This window comes from Castor canadensis, chromosome 2 (assembly GCF_047511655.1).
Source record: "Castor canadensis chromosome 2, mCasCan1.hap1v2, whole genome shotgun sequence".
NCBI classification, from domain to species: domain Eukaryota; kingdom Metazoa; phylum Chordata; class Mammalia; order Rodentia; family Castoridae; genus Castor; species Castor canadensis.
The window spans coordinates 30,251,496-30,277,141 of NC_133387.1; the positions used below are offsets into that span (position 1 = coordinate 30,251,496).

The 25,646-nt window shown below is 38.2% G+C and overlaps 2 protein-coding genes across 5 annotated transcripts in view; both read right to left on the reverse strand.

Annotated features, from left to right (window-relative positions):
* Positions 1 to 1,819: 1,819 nt before the first annotated feature.
* Positions 1,820 to 9,556, reverse strand: Lmod2 (leiomodin 2). Its single transcript, XM_020182867.2, has 3 exons — positions 9,127 to 9,556; positions 2,811 to 4,175; positions 1,820 to 2,288 (listed from the first exon to the last, which is right to left on the reverse strand). Exons 1-3 carry the CDS (start codon positions 9,397 to 9,399, stop codon positions 2,262 to 2,264), a joined length of 1,665 nt encoding a protein of 554 aa, XP_020038456.1. The 5' UTR covers positions 9,400 to 9,556; the 3' UTR covers positions 1,820 to 2,261.
* A 13,354-nt stretch (positions 9,557 to 22,910) lies between these two features.
* Positions 22,911 to 25,646, reverse strand: part of Asb15 (ankyrin repeat and SOCS box containing 15) — a 41,372-nt gene continuing 38,636 nt past the window's right edge. For all 4 annotated transcript variants that reach the window (XM_074064192.1, XM_020182868.2, XM_020182870.2 and 1 more), the window contains one exon: positions 22,911 to 25,402. In XM_074064192.1, the coding sequence (XP_073920293.1) occupies positions 25,230 to 25,402 (173 nt within the window). In that variant the 3' untranslated portion in view covers positions 22,911 to 25,229. The remainder of the gene's footprint in view (positions 25,403 to 25,646) is intronic.

The following is a 25,646-nucleotide window of genomic DNA, read 5'->3' on the forward strand; positions in this document are numbered from 1 at the left end:
GGTTCACAGTACCGAATTCTGAAATAACATGTTCTAGAAATGTTTTTCCTTAATGATAAATACTCTCAATGTCAGACCATATCATATCTTGTTTGTAATTGTGTGTGAGGATCTGTATCTTTATTTAAATTTTGTTAAGTGCCTACTAAGTGCATTCTGCGCTCTTCTAAGGTACAAAAAGCTCCATCAAGCCAGCCTTTTATAATACAAATGAAAGCCTAAGTCTTTTGATCACTTACCCTCCCCACCCAACCAACCCCTGGCAACACATGAACTATTAACTCTTCCCTGCATCCAACAGGGCTACCACACACCCTTTTTCTGAGACTCCTGCAAGGTCTTATCAATAACATGGTTTACCAGCAAACATTTACATCTCTGCTCCCCTCTCACACTTTACCTTTGGTGTAGAAGACTCACACACAAGGATCAGGAGAAAGGAAGGTCTGTCTTGGCTTTGAAACAACAGATGACACAGACAGACACATATACACACATACCTTTTAAAAAACGTACCTACACTTTAACTGTTACTTCTTTGAGCAACAAGAATGAAATTGGTTGTGAACTCTAATGAAAAGGAGTGAAAATAATGAAGTCACTATCAAAGGAAACAACAGGCTTCATTGTGATTCTGAGAATGAGGCCTTTGGGACATTTGAGTCTGCATAGAAGCAATCAGACACTGACAGAGGAGTCTGGACTTTGCTGTCAGAGATGCCCAATTTCACCTGCAGCTTAACCTTACTTCTTAATCTTTCATCTCAAAATGGGGTTAGCACCTTTTAATGTTGTGAGACATACATATATAAGATAACTTAAGTTATACATAAGATAACTTAGTTCAGAAAATGTCACTCACCTACCACTCTCTCACATGGAACCGGGGCACTGACTTAGCTCACAGCCTCTGGAATCTCTCTAAGTGATTGTAGCATTTGTTCCCATTGGGTAAGAGAATGTCTGAACAATAGAAACAGACTAAAAGAAACAGACCCAAGAACCACTGGAGATCTTCTCTAGTGAAACACCATACTGTTGATTGTAGATAATCCAAAGCTCTGTTTGTGAAGCAAAAAATTATTGAGTGGGTAGCCCAGAGAGTTTGCCATGTCCACAGTTGTAACTATAGGACACAAAAAATACATTGATAATCATAGTTAATGCAAAGAACTTTAGAAGGGGTATATAGCTTTCATAAATCAAGGCAGAGCACTAGAGTTGAAGAAAGGTCATCTCTGGTACATCTTTCTCTTATTTGAAATTAGATGCTTCTTGAGTGACAGAGGGTAGGATGGAATGATAGCTGGAGATAGAAATGTATGACTCCATATCTTCAGGTATATTTTTTGGATATTGGCATCACGACAATTTATGTAGGGGAAAAGAAAGTGCTGAGTCTCACTGGACTAAGGCTTGTCAAAGGAGAGATCCAAGGAAGACTTGAATGGTGGGTCTTAAGCATCAGCCACAAGATAGCTCTGAATTTGGGGGGCTTACCTTCTGGGCATTCCCTTAGCACTTATTTCCTCCCAACCAAGAAACTTCTTTCTACTTTTCCCTTCCAGAAAACTGATTTTAATAATAATGATTGAACTGACTGCTGGCTTGTATAAATAGAAGTACATCTGCTGCTATATGACTCTCACATCAGTGAATCCAGGTAAATGGCCACAGTGGGTCTTTCCCAACATTTTATCTTACTACCAAAAGAGCCTTTTTAGAAAGCTCTTGACTTCAGTCCTTTAGAAAGAGATCCGGCCAGATTTTCTTGGACATGAGGAAAACAAAGAAAGGCAAATGCTAAGGACTCAAATCCTTTTGGGGTGAGAATGTAATATATTTAATATCCAGCAATGTTACATACACAACAGACAGATATATCAACTCACAGGAAAATATTAATTTGTCTTTTTAAAAAAAGGAAAAAACCTTCATCCAAATTTATTGGGATTACAAAAATATCAGCACATTCTTTAACTCATTACAGCTCAGAGTCACCAAGACCTCCAGAGATAGGAAGTGAATTTTTAATCACTTCTTGCCCATACAAATCTCAAAACATAAAAAAGTTTATTTTCATATTTACAAAAGAAACATGCTAATTGTGTTTTTTAAATTCTCTTTGGAATTCCAGGGTGAGGTTATCTTTAAAGTCAGGGAACATTTCAAATTAAAGGAGGTATTTTAGAAAAATCTCACAATTCATTCCTTGTGACACCTATGAACAGGTCAGTGTCCTCTTCTAAGAGGTTGTATTTTTACCGCAGAGCTTCTGGAACTTCCACCTACAAAAAAACGGGGTTTTCCTTCAATGAAGTAACACAAATGATAAAGTTAAAAAAAGTTATCTGTAGAATCTGTCTCTAGCAGTGTTCTCTGAGAAGAACTCAAATATAGATTGATTAATACAGCATGGTATTTGCATTTTATATTATAAATTTGGTTGTAAATCACTTGCAACTTTGTGTTGAAATTTCTGATAAGTGATTAGTCTTTTTGGAATATAGATTATACTCCCTGACTTCCCTGTTATGGAAATTTAAGATTTTTATGTGTTGGAGTGTCTTAAAAGGGTCCTGGCTGAGATGCTAAGAAAGTGGTCTAGGCATACCTCTCCCATAGAAATGTGCTCACACTCGTGTGCCTGCTCCTTATGCTCCATATTTGTTATACTAAGTTAGCTCTCATCTGTTAAAATATTTAAAGTATTAATAAGCATATGGTGAGGCCATTTTGATACCATCATGTCATAGAGGCCAACTTGTTTATTACATCTGTGCTTGAATGTCTGTTGTGGGGTGACTTACCCTCCTTAGCTGTCTTATGCTGCTCCCCCGAATTGCTTCCATGAGGTTCTCATGAGCTGATCTCTGTGGGGTAGAAGGTCGGGAACTGTCTTCCATTTTCTTTTCTTGTACTGACCTCAGAGAATTCTTTATTTCCTTTAGGATATTGTTTGGCTGTTTCTTAACCTTTTTTCCTTTCTTCTTTCTCTGTCCATTTTGTAATGCCCGCTGGGCACTCTCCTGTTGCTTAATGACTTCTGCAATGTTTCTGGTGATTAGTTTTTTCTCTGGGAGTGGAGGAGGAGGAGGGGGTGGAGGGGGTGGAGGAGGAGGACGCAGCATTTGGGGAGGAAGAGGTGGAGGAGGAGGAGGGGGTGGGGCCACAGGGGATGGAGGTCTGCTTCTCACAGTCTGGACTTTCTTGGGGAGTTTTGGAGATGACCAGGGAGAGTGCCTGGGAGATGCATAAGGAGAAGAGCCAGGTGTTCCCCTTTGCCAGACTTTGGTCCTAAGATTGGATCCTCCGTCATATCCCTCTTGCTGTTTCTGCTCCTGCATCCGCTTTTGCCTCTGTTTGTCCATATTTCTCGTTAAGATGCTAGTCATGCTCATTCTTGGTCCTGGGAGCTCGAAGTGGTATCCTAGCCTCAGCAGCGTTGTGTTCTCCTTCAGTAGCTTGACAATCTCCATCTCCACCTGGCTGCCCATGATGTGTCTTTGGTTGTGGAAGCGCAGCTCCGTGAGCACCGTGTTGTGCTGCAGAGCTCGCACAATGGCCAGGATCCCCTTCCCGGTTATGAAGTTGGACTCAACGTTGACACTGGTGATGTGCTCGTTGACCTTCAGCATTTCTGCAATGGCGATGGCCGCACTGTCATCAGCATGCGTGTTGGCCAGACTAAACGTCTTCACCATGGTGTTGTCCTTGAGGGCCTCAGCAAAACGGGTGAGGGTCTGCGTTGTGATGTTCTCGATGTTGTTCAAATTGACTTCTACAGTGTCAGGGTCATTGTTTTTAATCTTTTCCAAAGCATCCTCAATAACAGTAGGATTTCCGCAAGGGTGAATGGCAGCTGGTGACTCTGTGTTCCTCCCACCATTGCCATTGGTTAAATTGATATTTTCTATTTGACTTTTAAATGTCTTTGGCTTAGAGCTGTCAGAATTGACACTATTGCAGTTTAAGCTTCCATTAATGCCTTTTGCAGATTCAGTTCGCTCTTCTTCATCACTGTGCTCTTCCTCTTCTTCTTCCTCTTCTTCCTGAGAGTCCTCTTGTCCCTCCTCCTCTTCCTCCTCCTCAGTGTACACCTCCTCAGAAACCTCACTGTTGCTCTCGGTGAAGATCAGCTCTTCCTCACTCTCCTCCTTGTCTTCTTCGGCAACCTAAGGAGTACCATGATATCATCAAGTTTTTCATTTTAAGTATGTTGTAATAATTTACAAAAGTCATGTAACACATGATCTATGGTGAAGAAAGCTAACAGTCTCCTGCTTTTTATCTCTCTAGGTCAAGTGACCAAGGTGAACATTTTGTTTTCTATAAAACATCCAGCATTCCATTTATTGAATAGAAATATCATTTTGCCAATTTGAACAAATAAGCCAGAACTTCAGTTTTGGAAAACCCTTAATGAATTTTTCAATATTTTGACTACAGGCTTTCCTACTTGACTCCTTGTCTACTTACAGTTTAGCAAATACAAGCCTCCACTCTGGAATCATCCCTCTGTTCTTTCTTACTTCTCCATCCCTCACAAACAAATGGTAACAGAAATATACAATATAGTAATGAGTTCCTTTTTTTAATGTTCAAAAATTCTTCCCCAGGTTGTACACCCCTGTAATCCCAGCATTTGGGAGGTGGAGATAGGAGGATCGTGATTTAGAGGCCAGCCTGAGTTAGATAGTGAGATTCTGATTCAAAAAACAAAACCAAACAAAAATTCCTCTTCATATCTAAAGCAAATGTGACAGGAGGCAAGGAGGCAAGTACTCTCTTGTCTCAGTATAGACACAGGGGCATCATTTGCTCCTTGAGCATCTATTTATTTATGTGGTAAAACCTGGCAAAGGGAGTCAGAGAGCTCCCTGAGAGCTGCTGCTCAGGACAGCAAGAGGTCAGAACCCAGTTCTATCTTGCAGAAAAAGCATTTAAGTCTTTTTATCAGCAAATCAGCTTGAAGCTTCCATTGAGCTCAGGGTTAAATGAGATGCCCATGTAAGAAAGATAATCACCTTAGCAGTCACTAGATTCCAATTAGTAATGTGGCTCAGCAGAGAACAGTAGGAAATCTTGATGAAGCAAGTCATTGCTCAGCCTGGTATTTTTAAATTATTTAGCATGTATAATATATGAAAGATTTTCATGTAAGCACAATTCTATCTTTGTCTTTCCTGATTTCAAGACTCTGTACAAAAAAGGCCAGTGACCCCTTCTTTTATGATTAAAAAGGTCTTGAAAGTGCTGACAAAGTCCAATTTTCTCTCATGCTTTCTTTTTAGCCCTTCCTCCTTATCTTCTCTGAAGCCCCAGGGCCCTCCCTTATCCCCAAAGCCCTGATTTCTTCCATCTACATTGGAAACTTTTTTAACTCCAAGAGTTGCTGATGCCCGAGGCACGTGACTGAGCTTTGGAAAACACTGCACTGGACTCCAGATTTGTTTGCTCAGTTGCTATCACAAAATAGCCTCCAGCTATCCACTTGTTTGGAGTGGCAGGCACCAAGTGATGGCCTGGGAAGGGGTCAGCCACTCCTGGAATGACTTGTCCAGTCTTAATTTACTCACATATTCAGGACAGGAGGGAGAGGAACTTTCTCTCTCCTTCTCTCTCTCTCTCTTTCCCTCTCTCTCTCTCTGTGTGTGTGTGTGTGTATGTGTATGTGTTTGTAAGTCACAACCTAAAAGAAAGAAGCTATTTCTAGTCAAGACTTTGGCACGTACGAGGAGAGAAAGGTAGCCTTTTATGCCCAGCAGTAAATGGTTTGAGTGGACGAAGGAAGAATTGTAGACAGATCCTCCACACCCCACCCCTAATACCTTTGTATATGTTCTTATAATTCTAGTCCATATTAGCTGTGTGTGTGCATGTGTTTGTAAGTATGTGTTTTTAGCCGTCTCAGTATTTGGAGGAAAGGGACTTGTCTTAAAAACGCAACCTTTTATGGCATCATTAAATTTTATCCCAAAAGTTTTTCAGAGGCCTCTATGAGCTGTTTCTTGCTCACAATACGGGAAGGATAATATCTGAAACTGTTACCTAGCAGTGTGACTTGTCATGTAACACCTAAATGATGCTTCCTCCAGGAAGCCTTTTTTGACACCTCCTTAAATTATCCCTGAAATGAGTTCCCCTATCACTCTACCTCCCCCAATAAACTGTCTACCACACTTTAATTAATTGTTGCTGTTTTTTCCATTAGCCTGTTAGCAGGGTGAGAGGGGTACCATGTCTGTTTTTCTCACTTAGCATAGTGCTTAGCATGTTGTAGATACCTGATAAGTATTTGTTTAGTGAACGCTCACAATAGGAACTAGAAATACTGAAAAAGTTGTGCATGGTAAGGTGCCAACTGTCCTGGCTTTTTTGCTTGAGCCTCTAGGATCTTAGTTCTAAAATCTAGATAGTCCTGGGCAATCTAGATAGTCTCTGGTCAGCCCAGAGGTAACACCTGAAATAACCTCAGGAGGGATAAAAGAATCTATAGAGAGGAGGCAGAAAGGTGCAAAAGACAAACTTTACCTCCTATATAAATTATTCCTGCACTGGAGGAGGTAGCTCTCCTGCCTGTGCTTTGTAGCTAGCCCTGGTTCTTTGGAGAATGGAGGTGAGAAGGTAAACACAGGGGTGAAGAGGCAAGGGAAGAGGTTGGCAAGAGCCTGTGTAGAGAGAAAGTGAATGTTGGTGTACTTAGAGAATAAATAAGGCAATGAGAAGGAGGTGGCCAGCCATTTCTCCTGACCACCTCTCTGACATCATCACGTTAACAAAGAGGCCAGAAGCTTAGTTTTCAATTCTGTTTCTGTTTCCCTCTATAAAATGCTGGTTGACTTTGGACAAATCACTAAACCTCTTTTGGACTCAAGGCAACTACATTAGAGTTTAGTGGTTCTTAGTGTCCTAATTGTCACACTTGGAGGGCTTGTGGACCACAGGCTCTTGTGCCCTGACCCAGAGTTTCTCAGTCAGAAGATACTGGGGAGCTCTAGAATTCATAGTTCTAAGAAGTTCCCAAGTGCTGCTGCTGCTATTGCTTGCATATTCACAATTTTGAGACCTGTGGTCTTTGTGCCAACAGACTGCTTTAAATTTCGATTTACAAGCTGTACACTTCAAATAAGTTTCTTAACCTCTCCTAGTTTCAGTTCTCATGTGCAGAAAGGTAAGAATGAAATGAGACAATGTGAGGAAACCCATTGACACCTGTGCCTGAGCTCCAGGAGCTACTCAAGCAAGAGGAGCTATATCAGTGCACGTACAGGGCCCCCCAGATATCTACACATTCATGTAAACCCAGGTGGAAAGAAGGCTGTCATTCAGTAGGTACACCACAGGATTTTCATAAGCCTTTACAGCCTGACCCTAAGACCCCTAGCTTCTCCTCATGAGCTTCTGTTCTCTTCATTTATGCAGCTGCCCTGATCTCCTTCCCCTCTCAGCTGCTTTAAGATTTTTCCTGTGGTGGGAATGGATTTACACCCTCCATCAGCACTCCTGGTGACTACGGGATAGCTGGCCAGCAGGGACAGCATAGTGGAAGAAAAGTTAACCAGCTGAGAAAGGAATCAAAGTTCATCAACAAGACAGCCTCTCTAATTGGGCTGACAAGCCATTGACAGGGGTCAGCAAAACCTTTGGCAGCGTCAGGCAGGTTTCATTAACTGACAGCAGGCTTTGCCCTCTGCTTCTCACTGCTGCCTTGACATTTTGACATTTAAATGCCTTTGTTGGGTTATTGCTATGACTGGCTGTGTGTCTTGGGTATTAAGAGAAAATTTTATTTATACCACTATATTTGAAATTAAAATGTCATTATATTTTATCAGACTTTTGACACTCAGTCCCACTTCAAGGAAAAAAAAACTTAAAATTATGATCGTGGAGGAACTGATCAGCCCAAATCCTGGCTGGTTATGTGTGTGTCTCTTGTTACCTTCCCTTCTAGCTCCTCAAAATGGGCAACCATGTGGCCTTGGCAGACTCTGGCCTGATCCCAGTGGCTCTTCCTGTGATGATTGACATGAACAAAGCTCACACATATCTTGCTGCAAATGTGGCTCACACACCTATCAACAGGATCATCCAACAGCACCCAGATTAGTACCAGGGCAGGCTTGCTGCTGACTTGATTTTGATTTTAGGTAATTTTAGTGAAGCACTGGGATTTAAACTTGTTTCCAGTCTCTATTCTTCCACAAAATTCAGTAATTTCTTTCTTTTATTAGAATTTTATTGCTATAATGACTTTCCCAGAGATTAGTCTTTTAAACTTCCTTTCCATAATGACTCATTGGCAAATTCAAAGTAACTGTTTCCTGAGCAGTACACTGGGGCTGAGTATAAGCACATTTCCTGGCCTCAGAATCACTATTGTAAGATAGGAAGACTCTTTGAAATCATCTGTACAGGTGTACTTAACCTGGGTCCTCAGCAGGGTTTCATCATTTTGAAATTCTATGCAAAGTATATATACCTTTGCACAGGTACATATGCACACATTTTCTTGTAAAGAAGGTCTAGAACTTTTCAGAATCTCGGAGGGGGTTCTTAATTCAAAAAAGAAACACTGTATTAAACTCCCTTAATGGACAAATGGACAGAGAATCCTGAAGAAGAGATGGAGTAGGACTAGAAATAAGGCCCTGTGATTCTCAGTCCCATTTACTTCCCACCATCCCACCCTTCATGGTACTGGAAACAATACAACTATTTTTAATGTAACCACTATTGTAGACAAAGCAACAAAAAATAAAAGTAGTTAACTAAAAAAAGTTGTGTTGAAACATACATGCTACTTATAGCCCAAATAAGACTTTTATGTTTGGCAAAACATTTAAACCCATACTCTGGTTGTGAATTATTTTCCTCTTGAGGTTCCCATGTTTAGTCAGTCAAAAAACCCAATCTGGGAACTTTTACCTATTATGATCCATTGGCTGGTCACAGAAGTTACAAGACTATTTCAGCCTGAGAAATGTTTCGGTAACCAGTTCAAGTGGGTTATGAACAAGTTGAAGTGATGAGGACTGAGAAGTTAGAGAAAACAAAGATGCGTAGGGTTGGGGTAGGGGAAAGGGCAGTGGGAGCAGCCAAGGAAAAGTCCAGAGAGCCTACCTTTCCATACTCCCCCAGCCTCTCCTTCTCCAAAAGTTTTTGGGACTCCTTTTCCCAATAGGCCATCAGTGCCTCTCTGCTGAAGTTCCCGGTGGGAGTTTTCTCAGTCAGGCTCTTTTGCCTTAGCCCCACAGGGAGGCTGCGATCAGGTTCAATGTCTTCTAGCTCTCTCTCTAGCTCCTTCAGCTCCTCAGCTGACAGGGAGGCCAGAAGCTCATCCTCGTCGATGGATTCATATTTACTAAGTCCCCGTCTGTAGCCAAAAGTAGACATGGTCCCTGCTTTGTCAGACCCACAAGGAACTGGAAGAACCAGGCATTCAAGGCAGCCCCAGCAGGCAGGGAGGCAAGTGGGCAGGCTGGTCAGCAACTGGTGCTAGGAGTGGCTGTAGGAGCCTTTTAAGACTGGTGATGCAGGACTGTGACAATGCAGAGAGGGTGAAAGCATGGGCTGTTTTAAGCATCAGACGTCAGCTAGACATTTGAACACAAAGAATGTCACATCGGTGGTGGATGGAGGTCTCAGAACCAGCAGGGATTATTAACGTGGCTAGGGCCATATTTAGCTGAGCCTGATAGCTCGTGAGGACAGCAGCATGTTTCAGATAGGGAACAACACCTTCTCCTCACTTTGTGTTCAAACAAAAAGGGGATAAAAGTTACTTTGAAAATGGCTTGCCACTACCAGCGTAGCCATGGAAATGCTTTCACTATAACCTCAGGGGCTGAGTGAGCAATGACTCCACTTCACACTATAGGTAGTTGTGCTGGTTCTTCAATAATCATTCTGTGGGTGGTGTGGATGGGACGAAGGCCAAAATAACACAGCACCTTAGGACTTTACTGTACCTCGCAGTTTACAAAACACATTCATGAAATTTTCCTAATCTTAAATCCTGTGAGAAGAATAATATGCTCCTCATTTATAGATTTGGCAATTGAGACTCTCAGAGATTAAATGAAAAATTTGAAGGCAGACAGCTGGAAGGGCAGAAGTTGCTTTCGGGCAAATGGCTTTCTTCTCCTCATAAATATTAATTAGAAACATGATTTTAATAAAATACCAAAAAGACAAATAATAATAATGGGTGTGATTTATTAAGGGTCAACACTATGTCAGCCCATTGTGAAGCATTTTATATATTTTAAATCATTTAACTCCATTATCCTCTGAGGTATATATTATTGCCCATATTTTGCTAGTACACAACCAGAGAGGTGAAGTAACTAGCCTGGGAGTGCAGGGCTAATTACTAGAGCTAAAATTTGTAGGTAGATTTATATCTGGGCAGGAAATTGAAGAGATGCTGGTTTGTAATTACACATATGTGCCCATTATTATGAATGTGTTAAAATACAAATATAGTTTATAGGGCTTCATAATAATATTGTCATTTTAACATACAGATATATAAAAACGTGTTACAATGTGTGTATAGAAATATGCATTTATCAATACAGAAATATGTAATATTTCATTTAACCATTTAGCAGTTGGAGAATATTTGGGTTGATTCTAGGTTTGGGTTATGAATAATGCTGCTATGATGTACATTCAAATCTTTGGCCATATGTTTTTCCTTCTCTTGGTCAGGTATGTAGGAGTGAAATTACTGGGTTATATGGTAAATTGCTTTCTAAAATGGCTGTGCCACAGCAATGGGCGAGTTTCAGCTTCTCAGATTCTTCATCTGTTTTGCTGAGGATAGCCATGGTGAGTGTGAAACAGGAGTTTTAATTTTCACTTCCCCAATAACTAATATTGAGCGTCACCTCATGTGTTTATTGGCCTTCTTATATTTTCATTGGTAAAATATTTACTTAATATTTATGCTTTTTTCTAAATCAATTTATCTTTTTAATTAAGTTATGAGATAAGTTATGGACACAAGTACTTTATCAGACATATGATTTGTATGTATTTTCTCCCATTCTGTGGTTCTTTTAGTGCCTTTTGAAACACAAATGTTTTTAAATTTGATGAAGTCAAATTTATCATTTTTTCTTCTATCACTTGTGTTTTGGTGTTATAGTTAAATCATTTCTTAATTCAAGGCCACAGAGATTCACTCCTATGTTTTCTTCTACAAGTTTATAGTCTTAGGTTTTTATATTTAGGCTTATCACACATTTAGATTTAATTTTTGTGCATGTATAAGGTAAGGGTACAAATTCATGTTTTTGCAGATATCAAGTCATTTTAGCACTATTTATTGAAAAGATTATCTTCTCCAGTATTGAATTGTGGGAAAGTAGCTAACCATAAACATAAAGATGTATTTCTGGACAGTCATTTCTGTTTTATTGATCTGTATGTCTGCATAACAACACCACACAGTCTTGATTACTGTTACTTTGTGATGTGTTTAGGGGAGGAAGTGTAAGTTCTTTTGCAAGAATATTTTGACTAAATATGGTATTCTGTCTTCAAAATAACTGTATGAAACTTTTCAGTGATGTAAATAAGAGAATGATGAAATTATAAATGATGAGTTCATTTTTTAAAATTTATTTTTGAAGACATAATATTTGTCCATATTTATGAGGTACTAGTGATATTTTGATTCATGTATATAATAAATTATGATCAAATATGATAATTAGCATCATTAGGTTTTCCTTTTCCCAATCTGTAGCATATACTTTTTTGTAGCATCAGTGGAAACATGTCTTCATTTATTTCGGCTTCCTTTTTTTTTTTTTCTTTTTTAGTGTGGGATGGGGTTTGAACTCAGGGCTTTGCACTTACTAAGTAGGTGCTCTACTGCTTAAGCCATGCCTCTACTCCATTTTGCTCTGGTTATTTTGGAGATGGGGGTCTTACCAACTATTTGTCCAGGTTGATCTTGAACCATGATCTTCCTGGCCTAAACCTCCCAAGAAGCTAGGGTTGTAAGCATGAGCCACAGAGCCCAACTGTGTCTTTGCTTTTAAAAAATGGGTTTGACTTTTGGCAGGGGCTTTAAGTCAAAAAGCTAAATCTGGTGAATGAAATGAGTTCTTCAGTTTTATAATGGCATTTTACACAACAAATGACATGACTATGTAAAAAATGCTTTTTTTAAAGGAGAAGAAATATATATAAATGCTAGTACAAATTTATTCTTTCTATATTTTTTTCTAGGCACATATGATATGTTGACCACTGTACAAGTTTTGGGGTGTATAGTTATTTAACAAATAGTGGAATTATGTTTATTTGTAATTTTTTATAAGTATGGTGAAATTTCATTTTACAATTAACTAAACACACATTATATTCTTAATTCTAATTTAATTGTTGGTGTTAGGACAGTGAAACAGACAATATATAAATAAATGTGCAAATACAGAACATATTAGACAGAAGCTCTGTGAAGAAAAATAGAACAAGGTAAGGGGAAGCAAGAAGACTGCAGGGGTAATTTTCAATAGAAAGATTTCTATAATAAGTGACATTTGAACACAGACCTGGTGAAGTTTCTTTAAATTTAAATTCTTTTAAATTGATTTGTCCCCATAAGAAGGTAACTCTTAAAGCTCTTTCTAACCTCCTTCTTAGCATCATTATTGGTAAGGTCACAGCGTGATGGCTATTGCAACTCTGGCTTGGCTTGGTAAAAGGGCTTGATGTATGCAGATAGTGATATAAATTTAGTGTGACTATAAAATAGTTGTTCAGATAGTCTCAGAATCTCAGACCAGGTTTCAAAGGGCCTTTGAAATACGTGAATCCTCTGTCACTTCTAACCATCTAGTGTTTGCTTGAACATCATCAGTGAAAATAGTACATCCAATAGTTAATTCTACTGTTTAGTGCCTCAAACTGTAGAAAATGCTATCATGTTGAAACTGATTGGAAAATCAGTCCATATGTTTTTAGTTTTCTCATTGGAACAATCCAGAGTAAATATTGTCTTATGTGAGTTTCTTCTGCAGAACCTTGAGTGTCCCATGAATAACTTTGACAGTGACTTCGGAAGAGAAGACATTAAAGTGATTTTTTTGGGTGGTAGCAAAATCACTGAACAAAATCTTGATCTTCGAAGCACTGCCTTAAGAACAATAGTCATTGAGATGACCTTGTGTAGTTGTTATAAATCACTCTGATTATGATAATAATCACAATTCACAACTAATGCATATCCTAGTTCATGAGAACTTCCTCTAAGTATTCTCCATAAACTTCAAAATACATTGGATAAAGTTCTGCTGAGTGACCAAATGTTTCCACTTGACTCTGACTTTGACTTAAACATGATGATTAATTTAGATTTCTTTGGAACCTTCTTTATATCAAGGAAAAAACCCAATCTCATACATGTTCCAAGCATCAGCATTTTATATTTTGGGATTTTTACTTGGTTACATTGTGGTTTTGTGTAGAATTGGCTTTAGAGGTAATGATAGTATAAGCCTTTTGAAGATTAGTATCTTTTATTTTAAAAAATTGCTATTTTGGGGGAGAAATATTTGGATATATGCAATCTCAGTACATTGGTAATTCCCTTATTAGAGAAAATTGAGTTTTCTTTTTCATTCTGTTTTTTTCCCTTTGACTTTCCTCTTGAAATGTTATTTGTTTGTTCAATACACACTTACCAACTACTTACTTGGGATAGGCTGTGCTGGAAGCTAGGATTACAAACAGAAAAACAGAAATCAATCTGATCTCTGCCCTCAAGGAGTTCATGCTCATGGGAGAGAGCAGACAGCTGACAATAACATTGAGCCAACCTAGTCAGACACCAGGAGAGAGCCAGAGCACTGAGGAAGCCATGGGTGGAGTCAGAGAAGGCTCAGGAGAGGAAAAAGCTTTCCAGGCAGAGAGAACTGCTGGCCTCTGAGCAAGAGCACAGTAGTGCGAGAAAACAAAAACTGGACATAGGTATAAGGGAGTAGGTGGAGATGAGGCAGAAACTGGCCGGGATTCAAAGAAATTACTTTCAGATCTTACCTCCTCTACCCACCTCTCTCTTTTGATGCATATGGTCAGTGCTTATAGGTGTTAATACTAAACAGGAAGGATTCTCTAGACCAAGGCAGAGTTTCTTATCTTCTAGTATTAAGCGGTGATCTCTAACATTACCCTGTAGCTATCATCCATAGCCATAGTTTACCTGAAGGGGCAACTGTTTAGGTAAGCTGGTAACATTAGTGGAGACTCAATGAGAGTGAGCAAAACTCATCAGTTCCTCCAAAAATCAGGCATTTCAATAAGTAATATTTACAGAGATAGTAATCAGAGAACTAACTCCTAACTACACTGTATACCTCCTTCAATCTAATATTATATAGAGGGAAAAGCCCACTTCCAAAAACTTTACTTTGTAATGGCTTATATGCTTTGGGCAATTAACATTTAGGAGAGTTAAGAGACTTTACAAATTGCTTCTTTGCTTTTTTACTTTAATAACTCCCAAGTTTCAGGAAGAATTTGGTAACATCAAGAATTGTTCAAATTTCAAAATGTTTGTAAAGGTGTTCCTTTTTGTAACCACAAAGCACAGTTGAATGAATTACATGAGTTTATTTCATTTTGTTATGTTTAATTTTAATATATCATATAACATGTAATATATATTTAATATTTAGTTTGTAACTTCATTTTTAGAAGCCCTCTGCTTCATGCTACAGTAGGCCCTTGTCATTCTCAGATTTAATATACCATAGGTAGTTAAAATGATTTTAAGGGACCCCAATAGTTGTGTCACTTTACTCAGTCAAAATTTGTATCCTCAAGCTGAAGTATGTTTCATGAAACTATCCAGAAAATCTCCACTGAGTGTCTCAACTTGCCTCCAAGCCAGTATCTTGATTTCCCTTTGCAGTTTTCTTACTTACACCCTCAGGCTTCCACATTTTTGTGAAAATGGTGTCTCACCCACTGTTTGCTGAAGCCTATGTTTTCTCTGGCTCCTTCTCTCACAGCACGATCACAGTCAGTCATAAGGCCCAGGCTCCTCTATACAAAGGCTTTTGAATTCCTACCTCATTTCTGGCTATTCCCTCTTGTCTCAACTTGAGTCTAAGTTGCTGTCCTGTTTTCTTGGCCGTCATTAATAATGGGATAATTGTCTCCCCATGCCTTGTTGATTGCTTCTTTCACCTCTTCCATAATAGTCAACATTTTTAAAACACAAATTTCACTTGTTTTTCCCTGCCTAAAACCGTTAAATGACTTCCATTGTTCTTCAGACAGAACCTACAGACTGTCATTCTGGCTCCTTCAGGATGTGACCATACACACCTCTCCAGTTTCAACTTGGGTTATGTCTCCAACTCTCACATTTGAGCCACATTGGGCTGAACTTTCCATACTTGCTCCACCTCTTAGGTATTGCTCTTGCTCCTCCCTTTGCCTGGAAAGCCTTTACCTCTTCTACTTTGCTAGGGCTTACACTTCCTGAGGCCCAGGTCCGTTCAGTTCTCTCATCACAAAACTCAATTCCATGACAGCATCCTACATGGGATTGCTTTTTTTCAAGCAGCTCTTAGCAGGAAGAGTGCTTGTCCAATGGGAGGAATGGAAGCAGCCATGTTTGCCCCATCCACAGTCACCAAGGCCTAGCATAATTATTAAGTGTTCTACAAGCAGTTTAAAAATAAAACAAAACAAAGCAGAGGAGTTGAAGTATGGACAGGGGTAGATCCAGGTTATATAGAGCATGAAGACTATAGTGTTGGGGGCCTCTTTAAGAATAATAATACAAATTATAAAGTAAAAATTAGTTATGAAAGTGATAATGTATTTGGAACAATAATAAACATCATGGTAAACAACTGATTCTTAAATGATTCAGACTTCTTTTTTTTGAGATCTTCTGGCATTTTTGCAGTGCTGAGGATCAAACCCCAGGCCTCTGTATTTAAGACATTGCTCTACTGAGATACCACAACTTAAGCCCTGGGATCTTAGGTAGTTTAACCAGAAATGTTTTCAGAGAAAGGTTACCTATTGGTAACCTGGCTTCCCATATCCCTCCCCCCCACCAAAAACAAAACAAAACAAAACCAAAACAACTTCTCTACTTCTAGAAACTCCAATACTCCAATACTTACAGTGGCCCAAAAGCTCATGCTTCATGGTTAGTCTGCATCCAAGTATGGCTCCCAAACTAATGAATCACCCCAACTGGCCACTAAGTGTTACTATCTCACAGTGGTGTTTTTGTTTATTTCATGGATGCCTTCTTTATTTAAATAGTTCTCAGTTTGCTGATCAGGAACATGGAAAACATGCAATATTGCCATTTGCAAATTTTGGAAACTAGAAATTCTTTCATTCTCACAAATGTTAAGTGTCTACTATTCACAAACCATTCCTTTTGCCTTATTTAATCTCACTGTCCAAGTATAAGGTTGCTTCCTGAAATAGAAGTAACATGTTTTCCTCTTATAACCAAAGGGCTTGGGTTTTCACCATTTCTTACAAATGGTTTGTAACATGTAGTGGCTGGCTCCTAAGGAAGCTAAGCTTCCGACTTTACTCAATGCATTTTCTGGGAGCGTCTCAGATAACTGGAGAGAGGCTCCCAGGAGAGAATGTCATGGAAAGGTCAGGCTCTGGACAGACAACCACCAAACAGGCGATGAGGATCAGATGAGAACTGCACTCTCAGGCTTAGCAGCCAAGCAAAACTTCCAGCTCTGCCAACTTGTGGCAGAGCGCATGAGTCAAATTTAAAATTATTAGAGCTATTTATAATAGCATCTCACAATTGTATAACATTTACAGTTTACAAAATGCTTTTTTTACATGCCTAGTGTACTAGACTGTATAACATCATAAATTATATCCATTTAATGACTGCATATACCAACACTTACTGTGTGAAGCAAATACTAGGACTCCATTTTATGAAGAAGGTTCTGAGAGGTAATAAAGTCTCTATACACATACCCAGCTAGCAAGTGATGGATTATGTTCCATAACTCCAACTTGCTTCTCACACTGAGGCTTATGTGGTTTTTTTTGTGGTCTTTTTTTTTTTTCAAAATGTATCAAAAAAAATAAACAGTAATGAAAGAGATTTGTAAAAGAGCTTCTAATGTTTAGTACGTGTATAGTAGGTTCAGTGATCATGTGATGATCTGATTCAAATATAAAAACAAAAGTCATGCAAGCAAATGAAAAGGTAAACAGATAATATTAAAACTGGAAAGACAAAACTGACTTCTGGATGAAAAATCCAATAGTGGGGGAGAAATAACTGAATTTCATTCACCAAGCCTTTTTACTTTACATAAGACCATGAATGTGGAATTGCACTTCTGAGACAGGAAACAGACTCTATAGATGTCATTTGAAGTTCTCATAAAGGAAGTTTTACTTGGATTGGATGAGATCTTTCTCTGCTTTCAGCAATTACCTGAGTGGCAACTCTGAGTGTTGGTATCACCATTTTGGACAAATTTGTTCAATGGGGTTAGGAGGAATGATGTGGAAGGCGGGCACCCTAGACATGGATCCTTTCCTTGGGATGACTTCCTCCTTATGTTCATGACAACTGCTACTCTAGAAAACTCCAAGTCTTGCCAAGAAGTGGTGCCTTCAAGGGCAGAAAGGCTTTGGCTGTACTGTGAAGAGGGGGTAGAAAGTAAAAGTCAGTATCTAAGGGCAGGTGTGGGGACTCAGTGTGCCTGGTAATGGAGCAGCAGCGCTGGAAAACTAGTTACTTGGTTACTGAGCATTTCATTTGCAGTTTTATTGTGAAAATCCAAGGCTCTGTCTTTTCAGGCAGTTTCACAACTCCTACCTGAACTTTACTTCCATAGTTTCCCTGTGTTCTTGAGTTTCATAATCTTTGTAATGTTTACCCTCTCTGATTCCTCCCCGTTGTCCCCCAATCTCCTTCTGGAGGCCCCCTACTTTCTCCTTGTTCTTTCTGGAGCTGATTGTCAGGGTGTTACAAAAGCCCCATCCTGCTGGTAACATGATCCTTTGCTGATTCATGCCCTTCACAGGACAGGAAACCTTCACTTTTACCTCTTTAATCTGTATGTTTTTGTGCATTTGGTTTTTTAAATTTTTTTTAAAAAGGTGGCAAAGTCATTACCACCAGCACAAAAATGTCATAGGCTGGCAAGAGCAAGCTGCATTAGTCTAGATTGAAAGCCAATAAAATACGTGAAGGCAGCAAGCATTGTGCTGCCCTTGAAGGCTGTCATCTTCTGTTTTTAATGGTCTTATCACCAGAGCAAAACTCATAAATCATGTGCGGCCAGCACAAGTACCCAGTGCTTTCGTCTGAGCCAGAGATTCCATTGTTTAATTGGGCCACCACAGTGGGGCTGTGACCGTGGCCTCACCTGTCAGAGGCATGTTCCTCCTATTCTTTCTCTTAAAGTGACTTTTTCAGGTGCAATTTATGTACTATAAAATCCACCCACCATAAGTGTTCAATGACTTTTCAAAAGTAAACTTACCAAGTTGTGCCACCATCACCAAATATCAATTTGAGAACATTCCTGTTACCACCCCTCCCAAAGATCCTCTGAGCCTATTTGTACTCAACCCCATTCTCAATACCCAGCTCCAGGAAACCGTGTCTATTTTTGGTATATATTAGCTTTGAATATTTTAAACAACTGGAATTATAGAGTTTGTGGTCTTTTGTGTCTTCTTTCACTTGACTTAATAATTTTGGAATTCATCCATGTTGTAGAATGTTGACTAATTGTATTGTCATTGTACAGATACACCACTTTGTGTTTATCTTGCTGATAGGTATTTGAGTTGTTACCACTTTTTGGATATTTTGGATGATGCCTTTCTGATCTTTAATGAGCTAAAAATGATGAAATGGGAAAGAAAATCTTAGGATTTGGAGTCAGTAATCTCAGGTTGAGTCTCCCTTCTGGCATTTCCAAACTGAATTAACTGTAAGATTTATTTCCTTACATATAGAATGGGGGTAATCGACTCCTTCTCTGCTCTGCTCTTAGAGTACTTATAAGAATCAAGTGAGACTATATATATAAATGTTTTTCGGTGCTCTGTGAACTGAAAAACAGAGAACAGATGAAGGATATGGGTACTGAGGTAGACTTTCCAGATGTATTGACATGGACTGGATGTTTCTCAAGATTGTTTCCACATTCATAGAACAGTGAGTAAGCCATTGAGCTGTAGGAAACATTTGTATTTTTTTTTTCCTACAGACTTAGAGTTCTCACTCTTTTTCTCTTATCAAAACCTGTTATTTACAAAGGTTTTAGTTTCATTCTACATCTCTTAAATTTGATTTTTATACTATATTTTCCACTGTCAAATAAAAGACTGTTGAGCAGAGGGTGTTCAGATATCAGAGAAGCACTGTCAAAAGTATACAACTCAGTAGAGTTATGTTCAAACTTAACCAGGGAACTCTCCAAACCACCAACTCTAGTCTGTGGAGTATCTCCTGGGGGACTTAGTATGGGTAGACGGGTTCCAATGAGTCAAAATAAAGCCTAAGCAAATGATATATGTGAAGTGCTCTGTAAACTATGAAACACACGGCAAATGAAAGGCATGGTTACATCTTTCCAAATGCATTGAAATGGACTTTATGTTTCTTGAGATTCTTCTGTCAAAGATGGTTAAAATTGTCACTTCATTGACAATTTGAAACCAATTGGGTATTAGCTCTTCAGGGGTATTCAGATGTTCAAGAACATAGATCATTGGCCCCCATAAGTCATGCAACTTTCACAAAGCCTAAAAAATAGCTTCTTTGAGAAGTGTGAACTTTGCCTCACACAAAAAGAATCGGATAGTAGTATGTCACACTTACTCAACCCAAAGATAAGCTTCACCTAGAGTGCCCTCCACACCTCCTTCCTCACCCATCATTATAAGCTGTTTCTAAGAAGTTTTAGCTTAAATCTCCTTGGGAGTTTCTGGCATCGAAGATTTATAGCATGGGAGTAACAGTTGTCTCATTATAGAATCTGAAGCACAGAATGTGAGTTCTTGTCAGTGCTTGGGTGGAATTACTGGTCAATCCAGACTTAGAACTCAGGCGCTCCCAATGACCAGATTCAAATTACTAGGCTGTCTCCTTCTGAAAACAGCAAATCCCCAGACATCTCCAGTACTCCCTGTGCTTACATAACACAGGCCACTAAGGTCAAATAAGTCTACTTTTCCTCTGAGAAGCCCTTTTTCCTTTGTCAGTAATGGATGACCAGGGCTTAACAAAGCAGAAGATGTGGGGTTTTATGTGCTAGGAATAGTTCTATGCTAAGTTTCATCCTGTGAATGTTGTCAAAGAGTTTAAGATAACATTGTTTCTCATATTGTCAGATCTCATCATGACAGTCTGTCTGCCCCCCTGTACCACAGGACCAAGGTTCTTGACTTTTGCAGTTCAGGCACTGGAACTGCCACTGTGAAATAATAACAGTGAAAACTTGGGTTTTACATGCACTGACTGTATGTGGATATAGTACTTTACACACATCTCATATTTCATTCAAATTGAAGAAGTTAATAACTTGCAGAGCATGGCAAAAACTTGTTCAAAATCTGTATTTTAATGGTTCAATTTACTTTCATTGTTCACTGAAGACACTATAATCAGTATTTTTTGTGTACATCTTTATGTTTTTTAAGTTGACAAAAGTGTATATATTTATAGTGTACAACATGATGTTTTAAAATATGTATATATAAGTTAGAGAATGGCTAAATTGAGCTAATTAACATGTCTTGCCTCACATACTTACCATTTTTTTATGGTGAGAGTACTTAAATTCTCTCAGTGATTTTCAAATATAAAGTGTGTTGTTATTGACTATGGCCACCATATTGTATAAGAGAGCTCTTAAAGTTATTCTTTCTCATATTTTGTATTTTTTGACCAAATATTTCCTCAACCTCCCTCCCCTAAACCCCCAATCCTTGGTAACTACTATTCTACTTTCTGCTTCTGAGATTACCTTATCCTATATATCAGTGAGATTATGTGGTTTTTGTCTTTCCTTGCCTGACTTATTTCACTTAATGTAATATCTGGTCTGAATACAAAGTACATGTCCTTGCCTACTGCATTTCACCTGGCACTCCAGTGGTCTGACATACTGAAATGCATGTATGTATGTGTGCATATTGTATTAAATGTGTGTGTCATGCACCTGTACTTCTGTGTGTATAATGTTCGTAATGTTTAATAAGTAATTTGAAGCAGCTTAGAATTTATTTTTAATTTAATTTTTATTAGCATAAATTAATTGTACAAAGGGGTTTCGTTGTGATATTTACAACATGCAAATGTACTAAGGTACTTTGATCAAATTCATCTCATCTATGTTTTTCTTTTTAATGCCTTTCTCTTCTCTCATCTTCTTTTTAACAATTTTTGGTGGGTTTCATTAGGCTAGCTATTTCATATATGTATGTGTGTGTATATATATATATATATACACAATATATATATACACTATATATATGCACTATATATATACTATATATATATATACACTATATATATGCACTATATATATATACTATATATATATATATATCTATACACACACACACACACACGCACACACACACACATATGTACTTCTACAATATTTCCTGTCACCCTCTCTTTTCATCATCTCCCACCTGGTGGACCCACCACCAAACAGTTCCCCTTTTACAATCATGTCATATTATTATTATTATTTAGGTCCAGAGTCCACATATGAGCAAAATCATGCAACAGTTGACTTTCTGAGCGTGGCTTATCTCACTTAACATTATGATCTCCAGTTCCATCCATTTTCCTGCAAATGACATGATTTCATTCTTCTTTATGGCTAAATAATACTCCATTATACATATGTACCACATTTTCTTTGTCTAACTATTGATTGTTGGGCACCAAGGCTGCTATTCTAGTGTTTCTGTAAACATGAGTATATAGGTATCTCTCTTGTATGCTGCTTTAGTTTCCTTCTGATATGCGCCCATGAGTGGGATAGCAGGATCATATGGTAGTTTTAATTTCTGATTTTGAAGGTAGTTACATCCATAAGAGTAATGTGTCTTAAAACCAAAATTTGGATAGGAATTTCTGATAAAATGTCAGTGACAATTTAAAGGCTTAAATGTATTCTCTGTGTCAAGAGACTCCATCTTATAATTTCCATTCTGTCTGACCCATATATACTGAATTTTCAAAAGCCTTCATCAAAGGGTGTGTTACATACTATCTGTTGTACACTTATACAATCATTTTTCTGTCTTCTGCCCTGTCATCCTATTGCCTAGAAACATGTGTGGTCAATTAAAATTTAACCCAAAAATGGAAATACTATTTGATGATGGCCTCCAGAAAAGCAAAGCATACTAAAGTGAGAGTTCAGAGCTGCTCTGCCCCGGCTCTGTAAGATACAAATCAAAATCTGCAGTGACTACTGCCAACCACCAGGCTGGCAGCCTTGATTGCACCACCTCAGTCCACAGTGGTGAAACTGGCACCAGTGCAGAATGTTCAGTTTCTCTTGGGCCTGACTGGGAGGAGCAGCTGTTGCCCTGTCTCGGATAGAGTGACATACTCTAGGAGAAACAGAGTCCTAATTAGATAAAGATTAATTCCTCTTTCCACCAGCCCTCTCAAAAACAAAAACACTGCTAGAAAAGTCCAAAATGTGGTGAGCAAAAGATCAATTTGTGTTGGATGCAGCAATTGCTTCATTTTCTTAAGATACATGTTTCTTCTTCAAAATGCCAAAAGAACCACTTTTGAAAACTGTATCATGTATAGTTAATTTTTATCTTTACACTCAAGTATTTCTTGCATATACAAAATGTACATTGTGGAAAATATACAAGTTTTACTGTACTAGAGTTTAATGTTTGAAGTATTATATAGCATGCTTATATTCTCAATATTATTTTTATTTATTTAGAACAATATTTGTAGATATATATTTTAAGCACAACAGGAGTAATGAAATTCCATAGACAAAACATTACAATTAAAATAAAATACATTAATATTTAACTTATATGCAAAAATATTCTCTGAGAAATACAAGAGATTAAAACTATAGCCTGAGTTAGTTTTTTTCATACTTAATTGTCTTTCAAAGATAACTGAAGCTAAATGCAATTCAAAACCTTAAAAGCCAGTGAGCTATTACTACTGAAAGAATGTAGTTGCTCCTAACATATAAATAAATATATGAAAATACATTATTAAAATCTAAAAATAATAAATTTAAATAATTACCTTACTAAGATTACACAACCAATTTGGAAATTCAAAACTATCATTTCACCATGAGGTCACTGATTATTTTTGTCTGGGTCTTGTATAACTTTCATGCTCAAGGGAATGTGTTTGGCCTTGAGGAGCTCTGGGAACCAAAATAAGACACAGAGCCTGCCCTTAAAGAGCTTCCAGTTTAGTGGGGAAGCTAGACTGGAACACAGACCCTTACAATACACCATGAGAAGCTCTGGGTAGGGTCCTCTCATCCTACAGGAAGCAACACCTCAGCTGACATCTTCAAGGTAACCAGTTAATCAGGAGAAGAAGGTGGAAAGATTTCAGGTAAAGGGAAAAAGGAATGCAAAGATCCTGAGGTCCAAGAAAGCATGGTTTATTCTGCAGCAGCGCTTCCTATACAAAGGTTCTTAGGCACTTGCTAAATCACAGTAGAATGAGGACAATATGGTAAGCCTTTTCAAAGCTAGAGTCACTCAATTCTAATGCCTAGTGTATGATCATCTTATATTCTGTCATTCCAATAAGTAACCCCCTTTATTATGAAATGACAGTAATAGTAGTTGTTATTTTTTTTAAATAGTTGACCCTATTTTAAAAATTAAGGTTTTATACTAGCATATAAAAGTTTAAGGTCAAATTAACGTTCTATACAGGTGTTTAAAACCCTGCGGTCTGGGAATCACTGTTGAAAGAATGAGCTTCAAAAGAAATATGATATGGTTAAAAGAGAGACATCAAGAGATAAGGCTAAAGAGGAAGGCAGGAGTTAGATCATGAAGGGCCATAGGAGAACTTGGACTTTAACCTATCAGCAATGGGAATGAAACTCTACATACAAGGATCATTCTGGGATGTGGTGTGTAGAATATGTGTGCAATAGGGCAATGTAGTAGGCAGGCAAGTCAGATAAACAGCCCTGTGTTATCCCAGGAGAAAAAGGTGATTATAGCCAGGCTTAGGGCCACATTGGTGGAACTGAGTAAAAAAAGATGACTTTAAGAGCAAAATGTAATAGGATTTAGTGATTTTGTTTGTTTGTTATATTCGGTAAGAAAATGGGGCAGTCAGTGTTCATGTCCAGTCTTTTTTATTTTGGAAAATGAGCTGATCATCATGATAACTGCTGAACCAGAGAATATAAGAGAAAGAGCTTTTTTGTGAGGTATCTTTGTGTTCAAATGTCTATCAGGCCGATTACCCACATTGGCCTCAGGCACATGAGAGAAAGTTGAGCTTTGAATATAAATTTTGCAGTTACCAGCAAAATGATTGCAAAAATGCAAGAGGATGAAATTTCCCAAAGACGACATGTTATTAATGGATTGGCAGGATATGAGCAACAAAGAAAGAAGTCAGAGACAGAGCGGCTAGGGAAATAAGAGGAGAACTGAGAACAAGTGAAAGAATAGTGAAAGCCAAGGAAGGAACTATCACTTCAAGAAGGAACAGGCAACAGTATCAGATGCTACAGGAATCCACTGGATGAGGGATTGAAAGGTGCTCATTTTTCTTGGGAGTTTGAGAAGGGCAGTGGAGGCAGAAGAGGCCAGACTACAGCTTATGAACCTGTAGGCAGGAAGCAGCTCTTTTTTTTCCACAGTGGGACCATCAAAGAAAGGAGAAATGGCACAGTAGACATAGAGATTTGACCATGGATATTGTAGGAACAAGTTGATAAGAAGAATTTGAAGACTTCTAGATAATCTATAGAAGTTAAATACAAAGTATTGACTATCAAAAAAAATGTGAAGGTCTTTAATAATGGTCAATATGTACCCTATAGGGACGCAATGCACCTATAAAATTGTCCATGGAGTTAAACACACTTAATAATGTAAAATGATTCCAACAAACCTCTGAGGGAATCACATTTTAAAACATTTTAAAAATCACATTTGAAAATATTAATTTTATGCTATGGCAATTTTAACCCTTGTCCATAGAGATCATATTCTTTAAATAATATGTATCTTTGAATAGCTGTTGGTAGAGGAAGCTTCTGCATGGATGCCGGCTGGCTGAGTCGACGGAGGCCCATAAGTCTTCGAATTTTTAACCGACACAAATGCTTTAATGAGCAAGGATTCTCTAGGATGAATAGGAAAAACAAGCAAAAGTTAAAAACAATATTAGTGAGTTGACCTATAAGGTCAATCTTAGTAATTCTGAATGTGTACACATTAGCAGCTGGTGATTTTGAATGAAATTCACATAGTAATTAAGAATTCTAGACTACCACTCTAGAATATAAGCTCTGTGTGGGCAGAGATCTAGTCTGTGTCTGTGGTAAGAAGGGAGTCTGACTCCAGATGTGCATTGAACTAGAATCTGT

Excerpts from the sequence above, each read along its gene's own strand:
- Lmod2 (XM_020182867.2), bottom strand. The coding sequence starts at position 9,399 with ATGTCTACTTTTGGCTACAGACGGGGACTTAGTAAATATGAATCCATC. Across the intron at positions 4,176-9,126 it reads GGCTGGGGGAGTATGGAAAG|GTTGCCGAAGAAGACAAGGA; the intron begins GTAGGCTCTCTG and ends GGTACTCCTTAG. Across the intron at positions 2,289-2,810 it reads GCATAAGACAGCTAAGGAGG|GTGGAAGTTCCAGAAGCTCT; the intron begins GTAAGTCACCCC and ends GTTTTTTTGTAG.